The 22,337-nt window shown below is 27.2% G+C and overlaps 2 protein-coding genes across 2 annotated transcripts; one reads left to right on the forward strand and one right to left on the reverse strand.

Moving 5' to 3' along the window:
* Positions 1-6,639: 6,639 nt before the first annotated feature.
* On the forward strand, positions 6,640-11,239 carry LOC113552599 (glycine-rich RNA-binding protein 3, mitochondrial-like). The gene is made up of 3 exons (XM_026955451.1): positions 6,640-6,694; positions 8,693-9,179; positions 11,111-11,239. The coding sequence occupies exons 1-3, from the start codon at positions 6,645-6,647 to the stop codon at positions 11,237-11,239; spliced, it is 666 nt and encodes a 221-aa protein (XP_026811252.1). The 5' UTR covers positions 6,640-6,644.
* A 5,957-nt stretch (positions 11,240-17,196) lies between these two features.
* Positions 17,197-20,299, reverse strand: LOC113552600 (zinc finger protein 668-like). The gene is made up of 4 exons (XM_026955452.1): positions 20,106-20,299; positions 19,813-20,034; positions 19,459-19,606; positions 17,197-17,290 (listed from the first exon to the last, which is right to left on the reverse strand). The coding sequence occupies exons 1-4, from the start codon at positions 20,260-20,262 to the stop codon at positions 17,197-17,199; spliced, it is 621 nt and encodes a 206-aa protein (XP_026811253.1). The 5' UTR covers positions 20,263-20,299.
* Between the last annotated feature and the right edge of the window lie 2,038 nt (positions 20,300-22,337).

A 22,337-nucleotide genomic window follows, 5' to 3' on the forward strand; every position in this document is an offset into this window, starting at 1 on the left:
AATAGTAATTGGTGGAAACGTCTTTTCACAAAAATAAATTTTGGCGTAAACAAGAATCATACCTTTTTTGTTTTTGTAAGAAAAGGGCTATGCGTAAATCAGGGAACCGGATTTTTGGACAGAAACCAGACATGCTCATTGTCTCAGATCCCTTATATTTGTTACATATGATGGTTCTATCAAGAACAATGCATTTGGTCACGACGACCACCAGGCATCATAATAATATTTGGTAGGTATGTTAGGTAGGAGACCATTAGGCATATTGTTTCTTTTTAGTAGTCATTGCAGATTTCCACTTTTTTCCCATTAAGACGTGTGATGATTTAAGATTAATTGTTTCATTAAAATAATATAATGAACACTACTTCACACTGGCCTTACCGTGTTCATGTTGTAAATTGCCTAATTAATTGTGTTGCCCTACCTTTTCGCATGTGAGTTACATCTTATATGAACATGTTAAGGTGATATTAAGTAACTTACTGAGTACGTAACACGCATATCCGTTTAGGTTTATGTAGTAAATTTTATTTTTAAATATGAAAAAAATATAATATATTAGTATTGTAGACATTGTAATACTGAAATTATAAATATCATTATAGGTATATGTGGTAGCAATATAGGTAATTAGTACGAAAAAATAATAGGTAGTCAGGTAAGTATCCTTATCTGAGCAACGGCAACGATGCATAGATAATAAAATAATATATTTATTACATGTATAATATTTTAGCTATGCGTAATGCGACCACGCCGTAGGTACCTAATGACGTAATAGCGAAATGGAAATATTAGTATTTCACGTCTTCGAAGTATAATTGAAACTTTGCAATTAAACTACTCAACTACGTGTCAGCTTTTTTTTAATCCTTATTGATTTTTTGTTTTGGAAGTAATAAACTTATTAGGTACACAATTATATCTTTATTATAAACATCATAATATATTATAATAATTTATTATTATTAAACTGAATCTTATTTTCATTTTAACATTATTGTTATTAAATATGTCATATAAAAATATTTATTTCAAGTATACCTATACCTACTTGTATTTAGATAATAAATTTAAAGTGAATTCGGTGCATTGCACACTTAAAAATCGTAAATCGTGTGCACTGTCAACTGTATACCTTATACATAGGTAATATACTATGATAATGTTATACACTTTATTATGAAATATATTTCAGTGTGGATAACATTATCAAACATTGTACTATATCTATGATACAATTAAATATTATTTTACTTATCTAATTGAAACATCTATTCGCACATACAATAATATAACAAATAACTCTTAATCTTACTAGGTATATACTATTACGATTAGAACCCGGACATTATTATGCACTTAAAATTATTGCAAAACCTAGGCATTTTTGTACTAAAAAATTACCACCAAGTATGGAATCAAAATACGCACAAAAAATTAGTTATAATATTACATATTAATTTATTGTAAAATAGTTACAATGTAAAACATTGGTTTTTTTTTATTTGATTAAACTTATAACTTCGTCTATATTATTTGAAAGTAAATTTTTATAGCGTGAACAACTTTGTTTTACATCTACTGATGTTATTGGAGTATATTTGAAGAATGCGAGATCCTCACGATCAAATCTTCTTACATTAATTCTTACATAGTATCCACTTTGATGGAATGTTTTTTAGAAATCTGTATGAAAGTTAAATCCAACATTCTTTTCAATTACATTCTGAAGTTTTTCGTAAATTTCTTTTCCTACTTTTCCACTAGTTATTTTGAGGGTTTCTCTAGGATTATTGACTACTTCGTTTGATTCAAACAAAATTAGTTCAGATTGTTATAACTTATAATTTAGTTATGTAGACTGGTATTAGTGGTATTTAAATTGTTTATAAAAAATTTTAAAATTTACTGGAATATTTTTAAAATCCCAAAATATACATTTAAAATACAAAATCACAAAATATACAAAATAAAAATAGTATTATTTAATTCAATAGAACATGAATCAAATTTTTATCTAGGTCAGCGATAAATTGGATAAATAGTAAAGCATAATATACAATTTCATAAGCATCCGAGCCCTAAATTTACGACAGTCATATCGACATAATTATGTATATTATGTACCTAATATCTAATGCTAGAACTCAAGAAGTGATAAAATAACAAAAATTCATATACAATAATTGTCATAATTTTCCAGTAATTATATAGAATAAGAACAAAGTAAACAGTATATGACTATAAGAGTAACGAGTACATAGGTAGGTAACCATAGATAGTACTTATATATACATAGTATATACACACTTGTGAGATTACACACTGATACCATATGCAGCAGCAGCACGTGTATAATAATTTTTTCAATATATTCTAACAACTATTTTTTTTTATAGAACAAACTTGTACAAAGAGTTACTTACCTTGTTTATTATATAAATGTCTAACGTCTCAACTTACATACCTTTACGCATTGTTTTAAGTTATATTTTTCATATTAATAGCCATCATTAACCGCAGTTAAACAATGCAAGTTAAGTTTTATTTTAATATTATGTATTAACACACAATATTTTATGTATTTATACATATATTCTCAAATATAACCTTGAGTAGTTAATAAAAAATGATAAATATTATAAGTAATTTTAACCTAGAAATTAACACAAATTTAACGATAATATATGCTGAGTAGCCAGTAGTCACATATAACTATCATAATAACTGTCGTTATTTTTATAAAATAATTATTTACTACAAAAGGCTGTTGTTTACCACTATATATTTACTAACATATGGCATATTGTTTTAGAATTAATAAAAGTTTTTATATTTTTTCTTAAACTTTATGTTACAATTAGTTTCGATCAATATGGTTTTTGTTGTATAATTATACACAATTATGAATGTTATGAATTCAGAATTATGATAGAATAATAATTAATCAATACTCAATTCTACACCGACATCTAATCCTTATAAATATTTCTGTGATGTTCAAATAAAAGGTATTAAATCTTAAATAATATTGTTATAATACACGTGAACATACTGCGGTGCTCAAACATTAGGTATACTATGATCTGTGTCCAATGTGTCCTATGATTTAATATTTTACGTGAACTATATCTGTGTTTACATATAAATTATAATGCATTAATATTAATGCTCTTTTATACACTTTAGCAGTGCCGTAGCCAGAGGGCTTTTGAAAATTGTGAATAATATAATATTATTGTAGATACTTTGGTATTTTTTTTTTGTACCTAACTGGTTTAAAACTTAAACTAAAAATAACCTGCAGGTGGTTTATGACGACATGTTAGCGTTATCGGGCTCTCCGTGTAGCACACATTTATAGAATGACCCTAGACAAAAAACATATATATATCAAGGCACGAGTGAGAGTAATAACATTTAAATTATAATTAAAAACCAAGTTTATGGGTTTCTTAGAGAAAGTAATAGTTAGAAATCTATTAATAATTAAGGAAAGTTCATTTTGTAAGCATCAGTTGTTAAAGCTTATTAAATCACTCCGGAGATCCTCAGTATCAAATAAAAAAATTGTTCGCATCATCAACAAAAAGTAAGATATTAAAGTGGTTAAAGGAAAAAATGATATCATTAATAAATAAAACAAAAAAGGAAACAGGATACCCTTATGGAATACCTGAAGTAACTTCAATTTCCACAAATACTTAATGATTTATTGAATCTCACACGTTGAGAAATAAAGGATGAGGTGATGAGAACTAATAATAGCTTCTATAATAAGGGATTATAGAAGCTATTTTTTTTTTTAATTTTAAAAATAATGAACTGTGATCAATACTATCGAATGCCTATTCAAAGTTAGTTAAAATAGTATCAGTTTGAGACTTGAGTGCTATGGAAAAATTATTATAAATGTAAAATAAAATGTTTAAAATTAATTAGATTTGTTAATGTTCATTTGTTACTTGTATAAACATGTTGTTGCGAAATTTTAAAAATAGAAGTTAATTTATAATTAATAATTTTAGAGACAATTTTAGGAATTATTGAAGTAAAAGAAATATTAACTTATACATAAGGACTTATAGTGCATTTAACTGCTATCAAACTTACTGTTGAAACATTATCTTCGCCGGTACGTGGGTTTTTCTATGATATTTTAATTTTAAAGCAAGATAATAAGTAATATGAACATAGTTAAGTTGTAATATATTAATATTTTACATGGTCGATATCTATGTATAATCGCACCGGTGGAGAATAAGAGGACCGAGGCGCATCTGGCAAGGAACTTCCTGTTCCAACAGCTGAAGGAGAGAAGGCTAGGGAGCTTACAGCAAGCCAACAATATAGACCGAATGTTAACCAGCTGATTATTAATAATATATTTTATACGTGAATACATGTCCGGATTAAAATATTTTTGTCCAGGGGGGAGGGGTTATATCCGCCCATTGACTTTTTTTTTGCTGAATTTTGGAAAACAAATTATTAGATATTAGATTTGTTACTTGTTATAAATAAGTTATTGCTTATAAATTATATTTATTATAATATTATATATACATTTTATTATAATTATATACTTTAAGTTCTTTCATTCTCTGCCTATTTAATTTTATAATTCAATTTTTTCCAATTTCCAACGTTTTTGGATTTTTTTTTAAATTTTGTGTTTTAATGAATAAAATACTTAACTATACTAAATTTATTATTACATAAATAGATTATTTAACAATGGTAATTAATTTAATATATAAAATCTAAATACATGTGTATAACTTATTTCGTTTATTTTAGGAAAAAAAAACTTTCTTAAAAGTACTATCGAGAATAAATAAATACAGAAAATAAATGTTAGTATACCTTTACCTCCCGAACCTATTATTACAAAGTGGGAAACATGGTTAAAACCTGTACTTTTCTATGCAAATAATTTTGAAAAATTTGTAATTGTGATTAAAAGTTAAAAGACGATGTTAATCCAATCAGTGTGGAAAAGATGAAACAGCTTGTAAAAATATGCAGTCAAATGTGGTTCATAGCATTCACACAATTACACAATTACACTTATCTGAGTTATCCATTAATCTTACAAACTGGGAAGAATTATATAGTGAGTTACTTAAATTACTTAAAGTATTAATATGTTTAGAAAAACTAAAGATATTTTAACAAATATTCATGGTCCAAAAGGAAAAAAAACTAAAGATAAATCTATGTATATAATTAAAAAAAAAATAAAGGATATAAAACTATTACATCTTATTATAAAGTTATGTCAGGTAAATCAGATGTTTATTTAGATATAACGCCTAAATAAATATAAATATATTTATATATTTATATATATCTAAATTATGTTCATTAAAATTAATTCTTATATTACTTAAAATATGTTTGTACAAAGAAAAACTACGTTATATTGTAACTAGTTATTGGTGCATATTCAAAACTCAAAAGTAATACCAAGATTTAATTTTAATGAACATAATTTGGAAATATATTTAATTATTAATTTTAATTCAAAAAAGTAATACATTCATCAATTTTTTTTTAATTAATTTAATTATGATAAAGAATTTAGTTTTTTTATACATGACTTTTGTGTTTTTACAGTGCAATTTATTAAGCAATTTTTATATATTTGTTGGTATAATTATACAATTGTTGAGTGTTTTTAATGCAAATAAATCCGGTCTTTTCTTATAACATATATCCCCCCATCGAAAATTCCTGGGCACGCCACTACTACTTTAAAATTATCAAAATCTTTGCTCAAGCTGTTGCTTACATATCACCAACAGTAGATATTCATCTCGATTTTCAATCAATTAAATTTAATTTGCGTATTATTGTAATAAAAACATATAAGTACTCTCTGGTATATAACGAATATAACTGTATAAGCGTTAAAGCGTAGATATGACTGATTTGAATGACTGAATTGTACAGTATTATATATAAATAATAATAATAATAATAATAAATTATTAAATTACAAATATTACAATTTGGTCGGAATAATCTTACAATAAAAATATTATGCAATTGTATTATAAAGTAATAAAAATAAACTCAACATTTTTCGGTTAGAGATTACAGATAGCCGATTCAGATAACTGATTACAGCTTTAGATACCTAATTGTAATCTTTTAACTTATATATTAAATACATACATTGATGTATCGAAAATATAGGTTATAGGTTGTTAAAATATTTATGTATGTATTATTATTTTTCGAAATGTATACAAAATAATACGATTAAAGTATTATACATCCTTAACCGTTAACCAATTGATCTATATTTCAGTCATTATAATATGCCTAATTGTTACAGAAACAATGTAACATTATAATTGAATTATCTGAACCGTTGCGATTTATAAAGTGTAATTATTTAAATTTGTATGTTCAAATTGTGACAGTTTTGACTACATAATGTTAAAATGTGTATACTTGATGTTTTTTGCTTTTGACATCCTACTCCGATACGGTTCTACGGCTAAAAGTAACGGAAATACGACTACTGGACAGAAATTCTTGGAAGTAGGATAATTTTAAAATGTATTATAAATAATCGGAAAACATTAAAAAGTAAACATTACTCACTAGTCATTATTACAGCTATGGACATGGATAGATCTTATGGTATTGACGATTATCAACCATCAAGAGGCAACGGGTAAGCAATAATTATATATTCTATAGAAAATTTAAATTATATATTATATATATATTTTCTGATAAAAATAATTTTTAAAAATAAATAAAATATTGATTACATTTAAAATAAATCACAAAAACACTAATAAAATGCTAAAATAATACGACTTATAGTATACGTGTCTATGAAACTTTTATTATTATTGTTATTATTAACACATTATTTACTATATTTAAGATAACCATTAACCAGTAGGTATTTTTAAAACAGTTAATATTTATAAAAATATAATAAATTAATACATATATCTATAAATTTTATATATATAATTATTATATGGCTTAACTATAACGAAAATAATATTATTTATTCAATAATCCTAATCAAAATAGACAAAGTTAATTAGTGAAAATTAAAGCAAGGATTTTTTACTGTTTAACAAACATTTTTAGAAACAAAATGCATACAAATCGCGAAAATTGCCAATTATTTTAAATTTTTTTAAGTTTTATATCTATAAGATTTGAAAATATAACACAAGGTTCTTTATAAGTTTTACAATCTATATAAATAATTCTATCCGAAAGCCTAATTTTTTTTTCATGAGCATTTAAGATAAAATTTTCACAATATTGAATATTTACACGTAAAATAATTATTTCTCTTTAGACAATTTTTTGATATTTTATTTTATTAAAAAAAAAAAAAATAATAACAATAGACACTTGAAAATTGAAACTGTCTCCAAATTTTTATATTACTATTTTCATTATAGTCATTATACGATAAAACGTTCAACATTTTTAACTCTTTTTGAGTTTTTTATAGTATAAACAATTTTCATTTTTTTTTCTAAAATCATTTCATAAAAAAATTATCTGCTGGGCAAAAATTCTTGAAAATTTAATACAAGATTCTACACATGTAAGTTGTTCTTGTATCAGTTATATCTGTACAAAAATATTAAAATTCGTCAAGGTCACAAACAATTTCAAACTATTTTGTATTTGAAATTCATAAAAACTTTTCTTAATAAATTTAAAAAGAAATAAGAAATTCTTCATAAAGTAGTCCATACTATAATATAACTATATAAGTTATAACCAAAAAATCTAAAACACATATATATATATATATAGATTAAATTATTTTTTATAGATGTTTTAAGCTTAAATTTGGGTGAAATCAATTATTCAAACGATAAATAACAATGTTAATTAAATTTTGTTTTAATTTAAAAACTTTTTACTAATTTTACTATATGCTATGGTATTTTAAATTTATTTTAAGATATTATCTATTTATACTATGAATCTAATTTTACTGTTTTACGATATTGTCGGTATTCACAGAAAGATATTATTACATTTTATCATTTTGAATTATATAAATTGATATTATATGGTGAACATATCCCCCCGAAATCCAAGAAATATTTATTAGTCTGCTTATTATGTCCTAGCATTTGTACATTTTAGAAGTTCAATATAATTAAAAATACCTCAGCCCCTCCCAAAATAAATTTCTAAATATTCCCCTGATATACAATATTAAAATGATTAAATATTACTTATACAATAAATGCAAATTTTCAGAAAAAATTCTATCAACGTACTGTAATTAAAAGTAAAACAAATGACTTTATAACAGCTATGTATAAAACAACATCATGAAATATAGTTTGTGAATTTGTGATAGAGGCTGACAGACCGTCTCCGTTTAGAATCGATATATATATCAATGATACCTTTATTATTTAATTCAAATATAATACATCAATTATAACCCCCCCCCCTCGATACCTAATGTATAACAGAGCGGTACTCATCACTTGCCTAAGTTGCCTACCTTTTTTATTATATTTTTGTGAAAAAAAAATATATATAAGCACCGTACAGTTGTACATATATGACATGAAAAATATATGTGTTAGAATATTTATATTAATAAACATTATTCTATATTTTAAATAAAACAAAATATTATGTATAACAATATTTTATCTGTTTTTTACAGTTTAGGCTTTGGCTTAGAACCGTCAACATTTATATCGGTACTGGCATTCCTAGCGTTCCTTCTACATGCGCTATTAATACTGCTAATACCGACTCTAAAGTCATTCTTTACCGGACCTTTTTTCGGCCACGGGATCGGCTACAGTAATGGATTCGGTGGTGGAGGATTCGGAGGTGGACCTGGATTTGGTGGTGGGGGTTATGGAGGTCTGCACAACGGAGGCTATGGATCCGTCGGTAGTTTCGGTTACGGGGCCATTCCATCTATATTGGGTGGCGTCAACGGCATATTGGGTACAGGGTTGTTAGGCACAACAGGATTATTGGGCACGGGCCTGTCTGGACTGTTTGGTCCTGGAGTTGCAGGCTTAGGGGCGGCAGCACCTGCAGCGGCTGCGGCTGCAGGACCGGTGATTACTCGTGGCGCAAGCAGGGGAAGAGCGGTCGATGAGAAAAACAGAACGTGGATGTCCGAAGACGAAACACATGTGAGTTAAAATCAAAAAATTCAATATTATACTTAGGTCATATTATAGGAACCAAGTACCTAAGCAAACTTATACAGAATTAACACAGACATGGCATTACTCCTCGCTCTATCCTTCACCATCTAAATAATATTACAAATTTCTGCTTCCGTAGAACAATAACATATTAGAATATACGGTGACCCGTCATTTGAATGTAAATTATAACCGGCGACAATTGATCCGCGACATTTGATCCGGTTCAAAAAGAACCTGTACCAAAAATATCCTGCTAAAAAACGTCCGGTAACAAAAAAAATATAAAATATGCTATAACAGAAATAACTTCTACAAGAAATATCATTTCAAATGTGTTAGGCCAAACTTCCGGTAATTGGACAAATACCAATCATAAAATCATTGTCAAGGACTATTCAACGGGCTCGAGTAATAAAAGAAAATGCTCCAGTTAATCCATGCAATACCAAAGACTTAATTATACCTGAAACATATAAATTAACTAACAAAAACGAAACATTTTTGGCATACGATAGTGGTAGTAGTGAAAGAAGAATTTTAATTTTTACTACTCAGTACAATTTAAATATGCTTCAAGAAACGGATGACTGGTTTGGTGACGGAACTTTTAAATTTGTTCCCTCTATATTTTCACAGTTATATACAATCCATTGTTACACACGTAGCTTAGTTATTCCATTAGTGTATATATTAATGACTAGTCGTACAAAAGAAGCCTACGCTGAAGTTTTAAGACAATTGCTAACATTAAAACCAGATCTGAACCAAAAATCTATTAAAATAGATTTTGAGCAATCTTTTATTTCGGCGTTCAAACAAATTTTTCCTAATGCACATAAAAGTGGATGTTTTTTTCATTTTGGCCAGTGTACATAGCGTAAAGTACAATCTACTGGGTTACAAAAAAAATATGCAGAAGACTCAACGTTTGCTCTCTACGTTAAACAATTATGTGCTTTAGCATTTGTACCAGAACTAGATGTAGTAAAATCTTTTAATACTATTCTAGAATCCCAATATTTTGTTGATAATGAACAACTATTTGAACCATTAGTAGATTACTTTGAGGAAACATGGATAGGTCGAACAGTTTGTAATAGAAGAAGAAAACCATTATTTCCAATAGAAATGTGGAACTGTTATGATAATGTAATTAATGACCAACCTCGAACAAACAATGCTGTTGAAGGTTGGCACCATGCTTTCAATGCATTTTTGGGATGTCATCATACGACTATTTGGAAATGCTTATCTTTTTTGAAGCAGGAACAGGGGCTCCAAGAAGCAAAATTAGAAAAAATTATTCTGGGTGAAAATAATCCTACAAAAAAAAATAAAATATAAAAACATAGACCAACGTCTTAAAAATACAGTAGAAAACTATGAAACTACAAATATCAATACGTATTTGAAGGGTATCGCTCATAATTTTAATTTATAAACATTTGTATTCTATATTATTACTTTTATAATGACGTTTTTAAAAATTATGAAAATAAAATGATAACTAATTAAAAAATAACTGTGTATTTATATTTTATATTTTTTTTGTTACCGGACATTTTTTAGCATGATATTTTTGGTACAGGTTCTTTTTGAACCGGATCAAATGTCGCGGATCAATTGTCGTCGGATATAATTTACCGGACCAAATTACGTGGAACCAGCATATACGATGCATATACTACATAGCTATGTAAACTATGGATTTTTATATAACTACCGTTATTTTCAATATCTACACACTTGCTGAATACAATATTATTTCTATATAAGCGAATTTAATTGAATATATTATGTACATAGATAGTAGATACAATATTAAGTATATATTATTTAATATTAATATTGCATATATATATATGACCGCATTGATAACACAATATACATAATACGAAAATGTATCGTTTCAGGTTAAACCTATAGGTGAAGTGGATGGGTCGACTGGACAAAATATAATGAAAACAACCAAATTGCTGAGTAAATGTAATTTTTACTTTTGTTTATTTGACAAAAAGAAATTTGATCATATTATGTTATAGTGTTACGAGAACGTAAATAATAATAAGCATATAAATATATTATATAAGTCGTCATTTGTCAACTATGTATAAATCTATATTTTACTCTACTCCTCTGCCAGAACTTTAAAACTTACACAATTCATTGAATATAAAATTTTTTCATACCCAATTGTATTTGACTTTTAAAATATTTACACAAATAAACTCTTAAAATCGATTGTGTCACACTTTTAAAAAAATGATCACGAAAATCTTTTTACCAAAACTTTGTATTAACAATTAACTATAATAGTTGTAGCTGTATAATATTTATGATAAATAATTATTTTTCCAAATACATTGACATGATAAACTCATACCCACATGTAGATAATCTATACATGTCATAGTATATCATACAATATCATAAAAACACTGAAGTACCTACTTAACATAATTATTGATGGCATCAAATGTAAAGTATTTATAAGTATAAACTTATAATATAACTTGTAAGTAATGTTATAAGTTTATAAGTTTATAATAATAATAGTTGAATTACATTAATTATATCTTTATAAAATATTTATAAACGAAAAATCAATTGAGTTAGGTAGACGAAAAACACGTATTTTTAATTCAAATCAATTGTTTAAATTTGATTCACATATAAAATAAGTTCTAAGCTATACAAATAATTTACCTATGTAATATGATACTTGTATATAATTATAATAAATTAGTTATAATTTTGAGTGCTGGTATAACTTATGAGTCGACAGTCGTTATAATATATTATATAATTATCATTGAATTCAAAGTATACGTTAAAATTAAGAACCTCTTGTGTATTAAATTATTATTACATAATTAATATTGAATATTGTACATCTTCCTTGAAACATAAGTTATATCGGTAAATAATCAAGCATATAGTTAATATTGTAAAATATAAACGAATTAAACTCATATAATTTATTTATGAATCATATTTGGGGGTTTTAAGTTCAGTGAGTTCATGCAACAGTGAAAATTATTTGTAAACTTATATTATATAATATTAAGTTGAATAGAATGAGTCTTTTTTTATTTAGAATTAAGTTTTTTATAAATATTATGATATAGTTGGTACATTATACTTATTAATATTAATTGTAACAATGATATGTTAAGTGTGCAAAGTACCGAAAATACGATTATTATTGTAAAACATTATTTATTTTTACAACAGTTGTAGGGTTTACTGGTGTTGGTGCACTACTAGTTATAAAATAAAGCCTTACATTTGTTTTCCTATTAAACCGTTTTTATTTTATTTGTGTATCAAAACGTTAAGAGGAAAAGTAGAATTACGCTACCTATTAAAAAAAAAGTTCTATACTTAACATTACAAACTTTATTGAAACGAATTGTATTTTATGTAAAAGTACTTTTCATTATAGTTTCTGGTATATAAGATCTAGTTATTTAATAAATTCTATTGAAGAATCAAAATTAAAATAATCATAATTAATCTCAAAATAATCGGAAAAAAACAAAAAAAAATTATTAACACGAACATAAATATTACAGTATTTTTATTTTTTATTTGGATGGTTTTCCAAATTATTTTTATTAATGATTATAACCATAAAACGTTTATAAAGTTTCAATAAAATACCAAAATACCTAATAGTTATTAAATATCTATATAAAGTGTATTAAATTATGTTCATGCGCACTATTAAAAAAAAAATAAGTACAATATGTTTTTTAGACATTTGAAGTTTAAATTTGGTTGAAATTAGATATTTAAGCAAAGAATAACGATTTTTGTTAATTGAAAACTTGATAATAGTAATTCGTTGACTAGATTTTAATTTACCTAACGAGAATATTGATATTTAAAAATTGTAAAAATCAGCCATTGGACTTAAATAAATGTTTTTACTATTTAATTTTTTTTTTTCAATCAGATTTACAAATTGGCTATTTTGAAGGTTCTTTAAAAATTTTAATCAATTTTTAAGTTTTTTATTTTCTGTATTAAAAAATAAAAAATGTAGCGCAAGTACTTATATTTAAAAGAAATTTTATAAAACTATTGATTAAAACAAAAGTTATTTCATTATTTCATTTGACAGATCTTCGTGGGACACTCTGTATATTCACAATGACACAATAACATTCAGCGTTTTTGGCAAAAATTAATTCAACCAATACCATATGTTATTAATAGTAAAATATAAAATTAACTATGATATAGAAATATAAAATATACTTAGTAACATAGGTTGAACCAAATCTTCACTCAGAATCATTTTTCATATAAAATTAATTATCATTGAATTCAAATTTAACACTTATATTTCATTGAATTAGTCAATTATTAGGTACACCATATTGACACCTACAACTGTAGGTCAACTAGCTGCTATACTTTCTCACTTTCTTAAATTTAAATATTCCAACTTGTTTTATACTATAAAATTTGTAGTAATGAAAAATGTACTTTATGGAACTCATTGAATCCAAAACTTATTAGGTAAATTTTTCCTGTTGTATTGTCAAGCAATAGAACGGTATGGAACCGTGCCGTCGACTATGTCCGGTATATAGATGCAAATGGCGATTGGTGTTAGTGAATTGCGGCCCAATTCATAATTAAATAAAGTACGAGTTGCGACCACACAATAATGTATGTATTACATACATGATAATATATAGCCATTTAGGACGTCATGAAAAGAACGCTTTTTTTAAATTAGTTAAAAAAAAAACTTTATTTTTCAAATAAATACAAAAAAAGGATATGTACAGTTTTGGTATAACATTCAGTTTACGTATAAAAAATTATATCATTTGATTGTCCTCCCCTAGCTTGTTAACAGGCCGAAGTGCGGTCGAGAAAACTATCAATAACTACCTCTTAATTTTGTCTGGTGAGTTTTACGATAAGATTTAACCTAATTGGGGCTTTTGAAATAAACAGATGAACCAGTTTTTTCAATTTTTTTATTAGCCAATGAATAGGTGACACATTGAGAGGGAGCATTGGGAGCAATGTCCCGTCCGAGTAAGATGCGTCAAAATCTGATAATCAGATATGAAGTCGTCGCACAGTCTCTGCGCCACTTTCATTAGATTGGCAAAAGGTCTTGATAACCAACATACGTGTTTCAATTGACATTCGGTCCATGATGGTGACATTTGACAAAAACTGATTACACAACAACAAACCGAAATGATAGTAGATTAAAAAAATGACGAGAATACTGTTGTGAACATAAAAACAAAATATATATCACAATATCTAAAAAAGTATTTTAACCAAAGGATAATTTAATAAATTAATATAACGTATTTTACAAATATTCAAATCAAATTAATAATAATATAATATAACTTAATAGCATTATATTTTATAGTTTAATGTTCATATAAATAATATTGTTTTGATGGTTTTTTTTAATTGTAGAATATAATACAATAATATTAATAATGTTAATCATATTATATAAAGATATAATACTGCCCACACGTATCGAATAATTCGTTTATCGTTTATCGCTATGTAGCCCACTACTGCATCTGCCAGGTACATAGGTAATTATATAATTGCTCGAATCGCAGCTTACCAGTTAAAATATTATCGGACTGGAATTCGTCGGTCTCTAACATCGTAAACAACACGTCAGGCCGCAAGTCACCTACAGCTTTGACGATATAGAGCTACGTTCAGACGCTGCAAGAAAACATACCTACACCTATTAATAAGCCTTATTTACAATATTACTTATAATTCACAAAGATTAAAGGTGCATAGTTTGTGATTACTGATTAGTATACCATTTTTTTCGCATTCCTAGCTAGATTCACCCGCCCCCGCACACTGTGGCACTGTTAATAGTTTATATTAATTTTAAATTCTTTACATACTATAAAATAACATTAAGAATTATAAAATATATGTATATTTTAAATATACAATAAAAAATTGAAGCTATATTAAACTCTACACTGCGTGACATTTTGACAGTAACAAAAAATTAAATTATTATGACATTGTAAATGTTAAGCATCATGAATTATATATTATCAAACTAAAAAAAAAGACACGCAGCAGAAAAAAATAGTACCAAGCAGTCAGCAGACCATATCTATGTGACTATTTGTATAAGACATATTATATTTTACATTTCTACTTCTCGTTATTCTCTACTGTATATTAATATGACAATATATCATTAAATATATTACTATAGATATACTTTATTGGCGATTATACCACATATAGGTCGTACAGCAGGTATATCAACAATCAGCCTATGAACGGTTAAGTAACATAAACAATTAATAAAAAAAAAAAATCAGCATCAACCATAATATAAATATACAAAAACAAAAACTATATACCAGTAACGGTATACTTTGCAAAATGAATACGTAATAACATTATTTCGTACCCTAATAAAAGTAAAACAATAAATAAAATTATATTTATATTTCCTATTTCCTTATGTTGTAATATATTATTAATATTGTATAATTGCACATATTTTAAAATTCTAAACAAATAATCTTCGTTTCTTATAAATGAATGTTTTGTTCGTATTTTATACGTAGAGGTATATATATAATTATAAATAAAAAGTATTAAAATAAATATTAATTTTTAAATGTTTAATTATTATTATCATAGAAATGTTTAAAATTAAATTAAAAACCTTTACCATTGGAAATTGTTACTTGAGTAGGTGGCTTGCGAACGCTCGTTTTCAATTTTAAAAGTAATTAAATCTCGCTTGAAAAATAGTATGAACAAAGATAAATTAGAAGCTGGCTTCGAACAGTTTGAATAAAGTTATTTAGAGTAATATAGATTCTAACCAAGTAATTGAAGTATTCAACTATCAATTGAAAAACAAAAATAAATGACTTTTTAGAGAACTTAGTTATTATGGACTAAGGTGTACCTATATGTACTTAATAATGAGTATAATTTGAATTAAAATATATTAATTTAAGTTTTAGAAATGTAATTATTATTAATTTAATTATATAATTAATAAACTAAAAATTGATAATTATGGAGAAAATTGTCAATTATTTTTATATAGTAAATTAGTAAAGACAAGGCAATATATTATAATATGAACAGTTGGAGAAATAATAAAATGTAGGTATTTAATATTTCTATAAAAGGATTAGAATATAAAATGAAAGTTTGAATTGAATGTCTATTAGTTACAAATTATTTAAGGATATTTTCTGTATAAATTTAAAAATGTAATAAGATCAAACTTTAAGTTGAAGTTAAAACAGACTATCCTCATTTGACTAACCCAAAGCTATTGGCTATAATTATAAGTATTATATATTTTACTAATTTAGGAAACTAAACAAATTTTGAAATTTAAATAAAATTATGCCTTTTATGTGAGAGGGAGAGGGGAAAGTTACATTTGCGACGCATGATCCGATTTGAGCCGAAAAAATTCACCAATCTACTCCTGTCTAATAGTATGCTAAGCCACTAAGTGACCATCGCTCTAGACAGACTTGCAGACTATATTATTATGTCTGCAAAGTTCCGTACGAGATAGCTATTTAGGTTAATTATTATTGGTAGCTTTTGCTTAACATTGTTGATGTGGGCATATGACTAAAATATAATATATTATGATACATAATATATATATTATATTATTTAATATTTATTATTAATTACTAGCAGGGGTTACCCGGTCTTCCCTGGGCCAGATATTTTATAGTTATATTTATTGACCGTCAGTTGTTAATTATAAAAATATATTATTATGTTAGCCCGGGTCGTGACTACAATCATTTAAAATAGAAGAAGAATTTTTTTTTAAATATATTTGATTTTAAATATAACGATTTCCCATTCTAAATACTCGTAACAAAAATTAAAGTAGGCAGTAAAATAAGTTGAAAATTACTTAGTATTTAATTATTATAATAAATTTAGTATTATAAATACAATCAACAAATCTTTAATTTATATTTTTAGAAGTAGATGGTTTTGGACGTTTTGGTTCTTCTATTTTTTCCGCTGTATCATATTTCAACGAGTACCATTCATAGAAACTGAAAATTTTAGCAATAATAATTAATAAATTTGCCGAATATCATGAATTAATATTATACGAATAATTACCCTATTACATGTAACATGTAATAGTCAATAGCCTGAGATAACAGAATAACTATTACCCCATCAGAAACCAAGAGATCGACGTCTTGTAATAGCAAGAGTATTTAAATTGAAATTGAAAAAATTAATGGATTTAATATTAAAAAGTAATATTTTTGGTGAAGTTTTATCATGGGTTTATTCAATAGAATGATTAGAATGGCAAAATAGAAGTTACCACATGCTCACATTCTGATATGGTTAAAAAGTAAACTTCATCCCAATCAAATTGATGATTTCATTTTAATCGAGTTACCAGATCCAGAGAAAGATTTTGAATTGTTTGAAATTGTAAAAAACACATGATACATGGACCATATGGGAAATGGAATCCGCTGTCACCTGGTATGAAAAATGGCAAATGCAAATTTAATTATCCTCGAAAATTAATAGATGAAACCAGGATTAATTCTAAAGGATATCTATTATACAGAAAGAGTACAACGAATGGTGGTTTTAAAACTAACATGAAAATGAAAATAATGCTTGGGAAATATAAAACAGTCGAAATAGATAACAGGTGGATTGTACCCTACTGTCCACTAATTTTAAAACTGCTAAAAGGACATATTAATATTTAATGCTAAAATATGTATGTAAATTATTTCCATTAAATATATATTAAAATATATTAACAAAGATAGTGATCAAGCAATGTTTATGATAGAAAATAATAATAAAAATGAAATTGAAGACTTACAATCTGGAAGATATATAAATAATAACGAAGCAATATGGCGGATTTTAGGTTTCCCTATTCATGAGCGGTATCTCAACATAGTTCATCTCTCTGTATACCTAGAAAATAGACAACGTATATACTACAACGTGTTTACTTCTCAAATGAGAATGTTGAAAAAAAAAGCAAGAACACCACCAGAAACTACATTAACAGCATTTTTCAAATGATGCCAAGCTGATCATTTCGCCAAGACGTTGTATTATTATAAAATTCCGAAATATTATACATGGGATAATTCAGCCAAACAGTTTATTAATATTAGAAAACAAGGAATTTCAGTCAGTGGACATCTAAACATATTTAAAGCTGATACGATGGGTCGAATGTATACGATACATCCAAGTAATCCCAAATGTTTTTCCTAAGAATCTTATTACATAATATACATGGGCCAACATCATATGAAGATATAAGAAATATTGATGGGATTATATATGAAACATATACAGAGAAGCATGCGGACGACTTAGTTTACTTAAAGATGATAAACACTGGGATGATAATTGTGATATGGATTACACAGATGTAATCTTTAATGAAGCTCTTACAATCATAGAGGATGCATGATTGTTAATATCTGGTAAACATTTAAATCAATGGGAGTTAACTTTAACGGATCAAACACAAAATATTTCCCACGAAACCGAAATTGTACGTGAAACATCATACCTACAATATATTAGATTTAAATGCATACATCAATGTTAATAAATCACGACTAGTCGATGATCAAAAAAAAGCGTTCGAAAGAATTATGAATATTATTGAAAAAAATGAAAGAGAGTTGATATTTTTAGACGCAACAGGAGGTACTGGAAAAACTTTTTTGTTAAATTTAATATTAGTAGAGGTAAGAAAAAAAGGCGATATCGATTTGGCTGTAGCGTCCTCAGGGGTCGCGGCAACCTTGTTACATGGTGGCCGTACTGCAGATTCCGCATTCAAATTACCATTGAATTTTAACTTAACAGAAGAGCCTAACTTCAGAGAGACCGCTAAAGTTTTTAATAAAGTCGATATGTCGCTCGTGACTCGGAAGGGAGTGTACCCGTACGAGTACACAGATAGTTGGAGCAGGTTAGATGAAGAGAGACTACCGAGGAAGAGGGACTTTTATAGCACGTTAAACGAGTCGGGAATAAAGGAAGAGGAATACACGCATGCAAAGGAGGTCTGGGACCACTTCGGTTAACGAGCTTTAAGCTAAATTTTATTGGATGTTGCTGCACGCGATTTTTCATCATGTCTGACAGAGCCGGTGTAAGAGGACGTAGAAAGTCGGTATAATTTTTAACATTATTGAAATTTTTTGTGAAATACCAGATGATTTTTCGACCCGCTGACGATGAAATTTCAACTAACCCGGGGGACTTCACCATATCCATGCGTGCTTTTTTCGCTCTAGCAGCCGAAGTGGTGTTGGCGGTGGAAACTCGTTTACCGTTTACGCTCGTAGTTGTATAAGAGTCTTAAAAATAAAATTAAAAAACCCCTAATAAATCTAAAGAGAAACTAATTTTCTTATAATAGAATAAAAATGTTATGTATCGTTTAAAATTAAATCTACCAAACGGTCTGACAACCGGTGCAACCCATCAGCATATAAATAAAATTTATGATTTATACGAATCTTTGAAATTATACCCCATCTATAATATTAAAAATAAAACTAACCTGTATTATCGTCTTGAACTTTTTCAAATTCTTCCATAGCTGCCATGCAAATCTCGTCCTCGGATACCATGTTCGAGCCACCAGCTGGGATATCGGGGATGAAAATTTGAGGGGGAATCTGTATGTCGCCCTGTGGGGCAACGCGAGGCGCGAACTGTATGACACTCTGTCGAGTGGGTTGAGCAACAACCGGTGCAGGCTGACGATGAGCCTGAACGATGCCTTGGAAAAAACATTAGATATAATGTAATATTAGATATAAATTAATAATAAAAATAAATAAGTATACATACCATGAGTATTTTTCTCATGCCTCTTAAGATTTGACATGACACTGAACGATGACGCGCAGATAGTGCACGTGAAACGAACACCATCGTGAATTTTTCCATGTCTCACTAAATTATCTTTACGTATGAAAACCGACGGACACTGTTCGCATTTAAACATGTTGTTTAAGGTAATAGTAAAAGAAAAAAAATAATATTTAAAAATTAAACATGAAGACGCGTATACGACGGTTTAAAACGTACTGGAGGACTGTTGACTATTTTCAGGATTTATATAAACGAATGGGAATATTGATACTTAATTGATATTACACTGTATACGTCTGGCAGAAGGTACTAATATCAGTCATTAATGTGTGTTATTCACTTATATAAATTTTAATATCTTTAGTGTAATTTATAGTAGGTATTTATCCTTTAATAATTGTCCTTTAAGTGATGACAGGTAATGACAACACGGAGCGCGAGAACGGTTGTGGTGCGAAGAGCTATAAGGCTGGAGAAACACTGAAGAGCTGTCGGCTCTTTCGGTCAGGCTCTTAAGTTGGTAAATTATAAATAATATTCATGCTATTAAGTATCAATACATTAAATATAATACATTCTTTACATTTTCGGTTATGTTATTCACTAATATAAATTTTAATATCTTTAGTGTAATTTATAGTAGGTATTTATCCTTTAATAATTGTCCTTTAAGTGATGACAGGTAATGACAACACGGAGCGTGAGAACGGTTGTGGTGCGAAGAGCTATAAGGCTGGAGAAACACTGAAGAGCTGTCGGCTCTTTCGGTCAGGCTCTTAAGTTGGTAAATTATATATAATATTCATGTTAGTAAGTATCAATACATTAAATATAATACATTCTTTACATTTTCGGTGGTATAAATGCTAGACTTTAGCATTAATGTGTACATTCCATAATGTTCAACGTCACCGATCGGGCGGCGGCTCGATGATTAGGTGATGAGGGAAGAGCGGGGTAGCGGGGTATATCGTATACGTCACGGATCGGGCGGCGGCTCAGTTAATGAGATGATGAGGATGAGGATGAGGGATGAGGATGAGGCTCCAGAATCCCCTTTTACATACTACTATTATGTATTTTTTTATAAGTATTTACTTAATGCAAATAATCCAAAATGGTACTGACCTTCCCCAGATCATGCTCAATATCCATGTAAAATTTCAAGTGAATTGGACGAATAGTTTTCAATATTACGAGTGCGGTAAAAAACGACATTCTTTTTTATTTATATAGATAGATAGATAGAGATTATAGTGTATAATATGTATTGTGCATTTGTGCATAATATGCCTAGGTGTAATATTGGCGTAAAACATTAGATATATATGTTATAGTAATTACCTATACGTATAAAATGCAAAAAATTGCAGAAATAAAAATTGATACAATTTAATTTATTATATAGAATTAATATTAGTCACATTTATTTATTTATTTGAATAATTCAAGCCGTTTAAATACATTTTTATTATTGGAAAAAAACGTGAAGTAACCTCATGTAAGATAAAGAGCGACAGACATGAGCTTAGCTGAACTTGAAAAAGGGTATGAAAAAATATTTGTTATTGTTTTGATTATTAAGAAACAATTTGAACGAAGTTGAACGAGAGATTAAGTTTCTAAGAGTAACATACCATAACAACCTAACAATTTGAAGGTATCTACCTAACAGTATATTTTAGTCTTTCATATTTTTATAATAAATATAGTCCCGTACAACCAATATTGAATTTATAGCCCCAACTTAACAGTTTTTCCGATCTAATGTTGATTTCTATATTTATAACAAAAAAATTGTTATTTGACACTTTTAAAATAATATAATGTTAAAAATTGCACCTCATAAATGTGGTAGGCACAATTTAAGATACCAAATACACATTAGATGTACCTAATATAGCTACCCACATCTTAAATCGTGCTAATGTAGCATTGAGTTTATACTATAAATTATAAAGTCAATGTATTGTAGTACCTACTGAACAAACAACGTACAGCATAGAAAACACAAATAAAATAATATTACAGTAACATTAAATCAAACATTACACATTTACACCACAGATATATATATATATCTGTGCATTATACATGTGACGATGGCTAAATATATTTAGCCATGCTGTACTATAATAAAATTATTGTATAGCGTGTACGATCTAAGGACTAAGATGGTAACACAAATACACGTTGTAGATAAAATTG

This window comes from Rhopalosiphum maidis, chromosome 2 (genome assembly GCF_003676215.2).
Source record: "Rhopalosiphum maidis isolate BTI-1 chromosome 2, ASM367621v3, whole genome shotgun sequence".
In the NCBI taxonomy this organism is placed as follows: Eukaryota; Metazoa; Arthropoda; class Insecta; order Hemiptera; family Aphididae; genus Rhopalosiphum; species Rhopalosiphum maidis.

What these genes read in the sequence shown, in the direction of transcription:
- LOC113552600 (XM_026955452.1), bottom strand. Translation starts at nt 20,262, where the DNA reads ATGTTTAAATGCGAACAGTGTCCGTCGGTTTTCATACGTAAAGATAAT. An exon ending in AGTTCAAGACGATAATACAG is followed by an intron (nt 19,607 to 19,812) that starts GTTAGTTTTATT and finishes TTTATTTTTAAG; the next exon opens with ACTCTTATACAACTACGAGC. An exon ending in GCGGGTCGAAAAATCATCTG is followed by an intron (nt 17,291 to 19,458) that starts GTATTTCACAAA and finishes TAAAATTTTCAG; the next exon opens with TTTCTATGAATGGTACTCGT.
- LOC113552599 (XM_026955451.1), top strand. Translation starts at nt 6,645, where the DNA reads ATGGATAGATCTTATGGTATTGACGATTATCAACCATCAAGAGGCAAC. An exon ending in CAACCATCAAGAGGCAACGG is followed by an intron (nt 6,695 to 8,692) that starts GTAAGCAATAAT and finishes TGTTTTTTACAG; the next exon opens with TTTAGGCTTTGGCTTAGAAC. An exon ending in TGTCCGAAGACGAAACACAT is followed by an intron (nt 9,180 to 11,110) that starts GTGAGTTAAAAT and finishes GTATCGTTTCAG; the next exon opens with GTTAAACCTATAGGTGAAGT.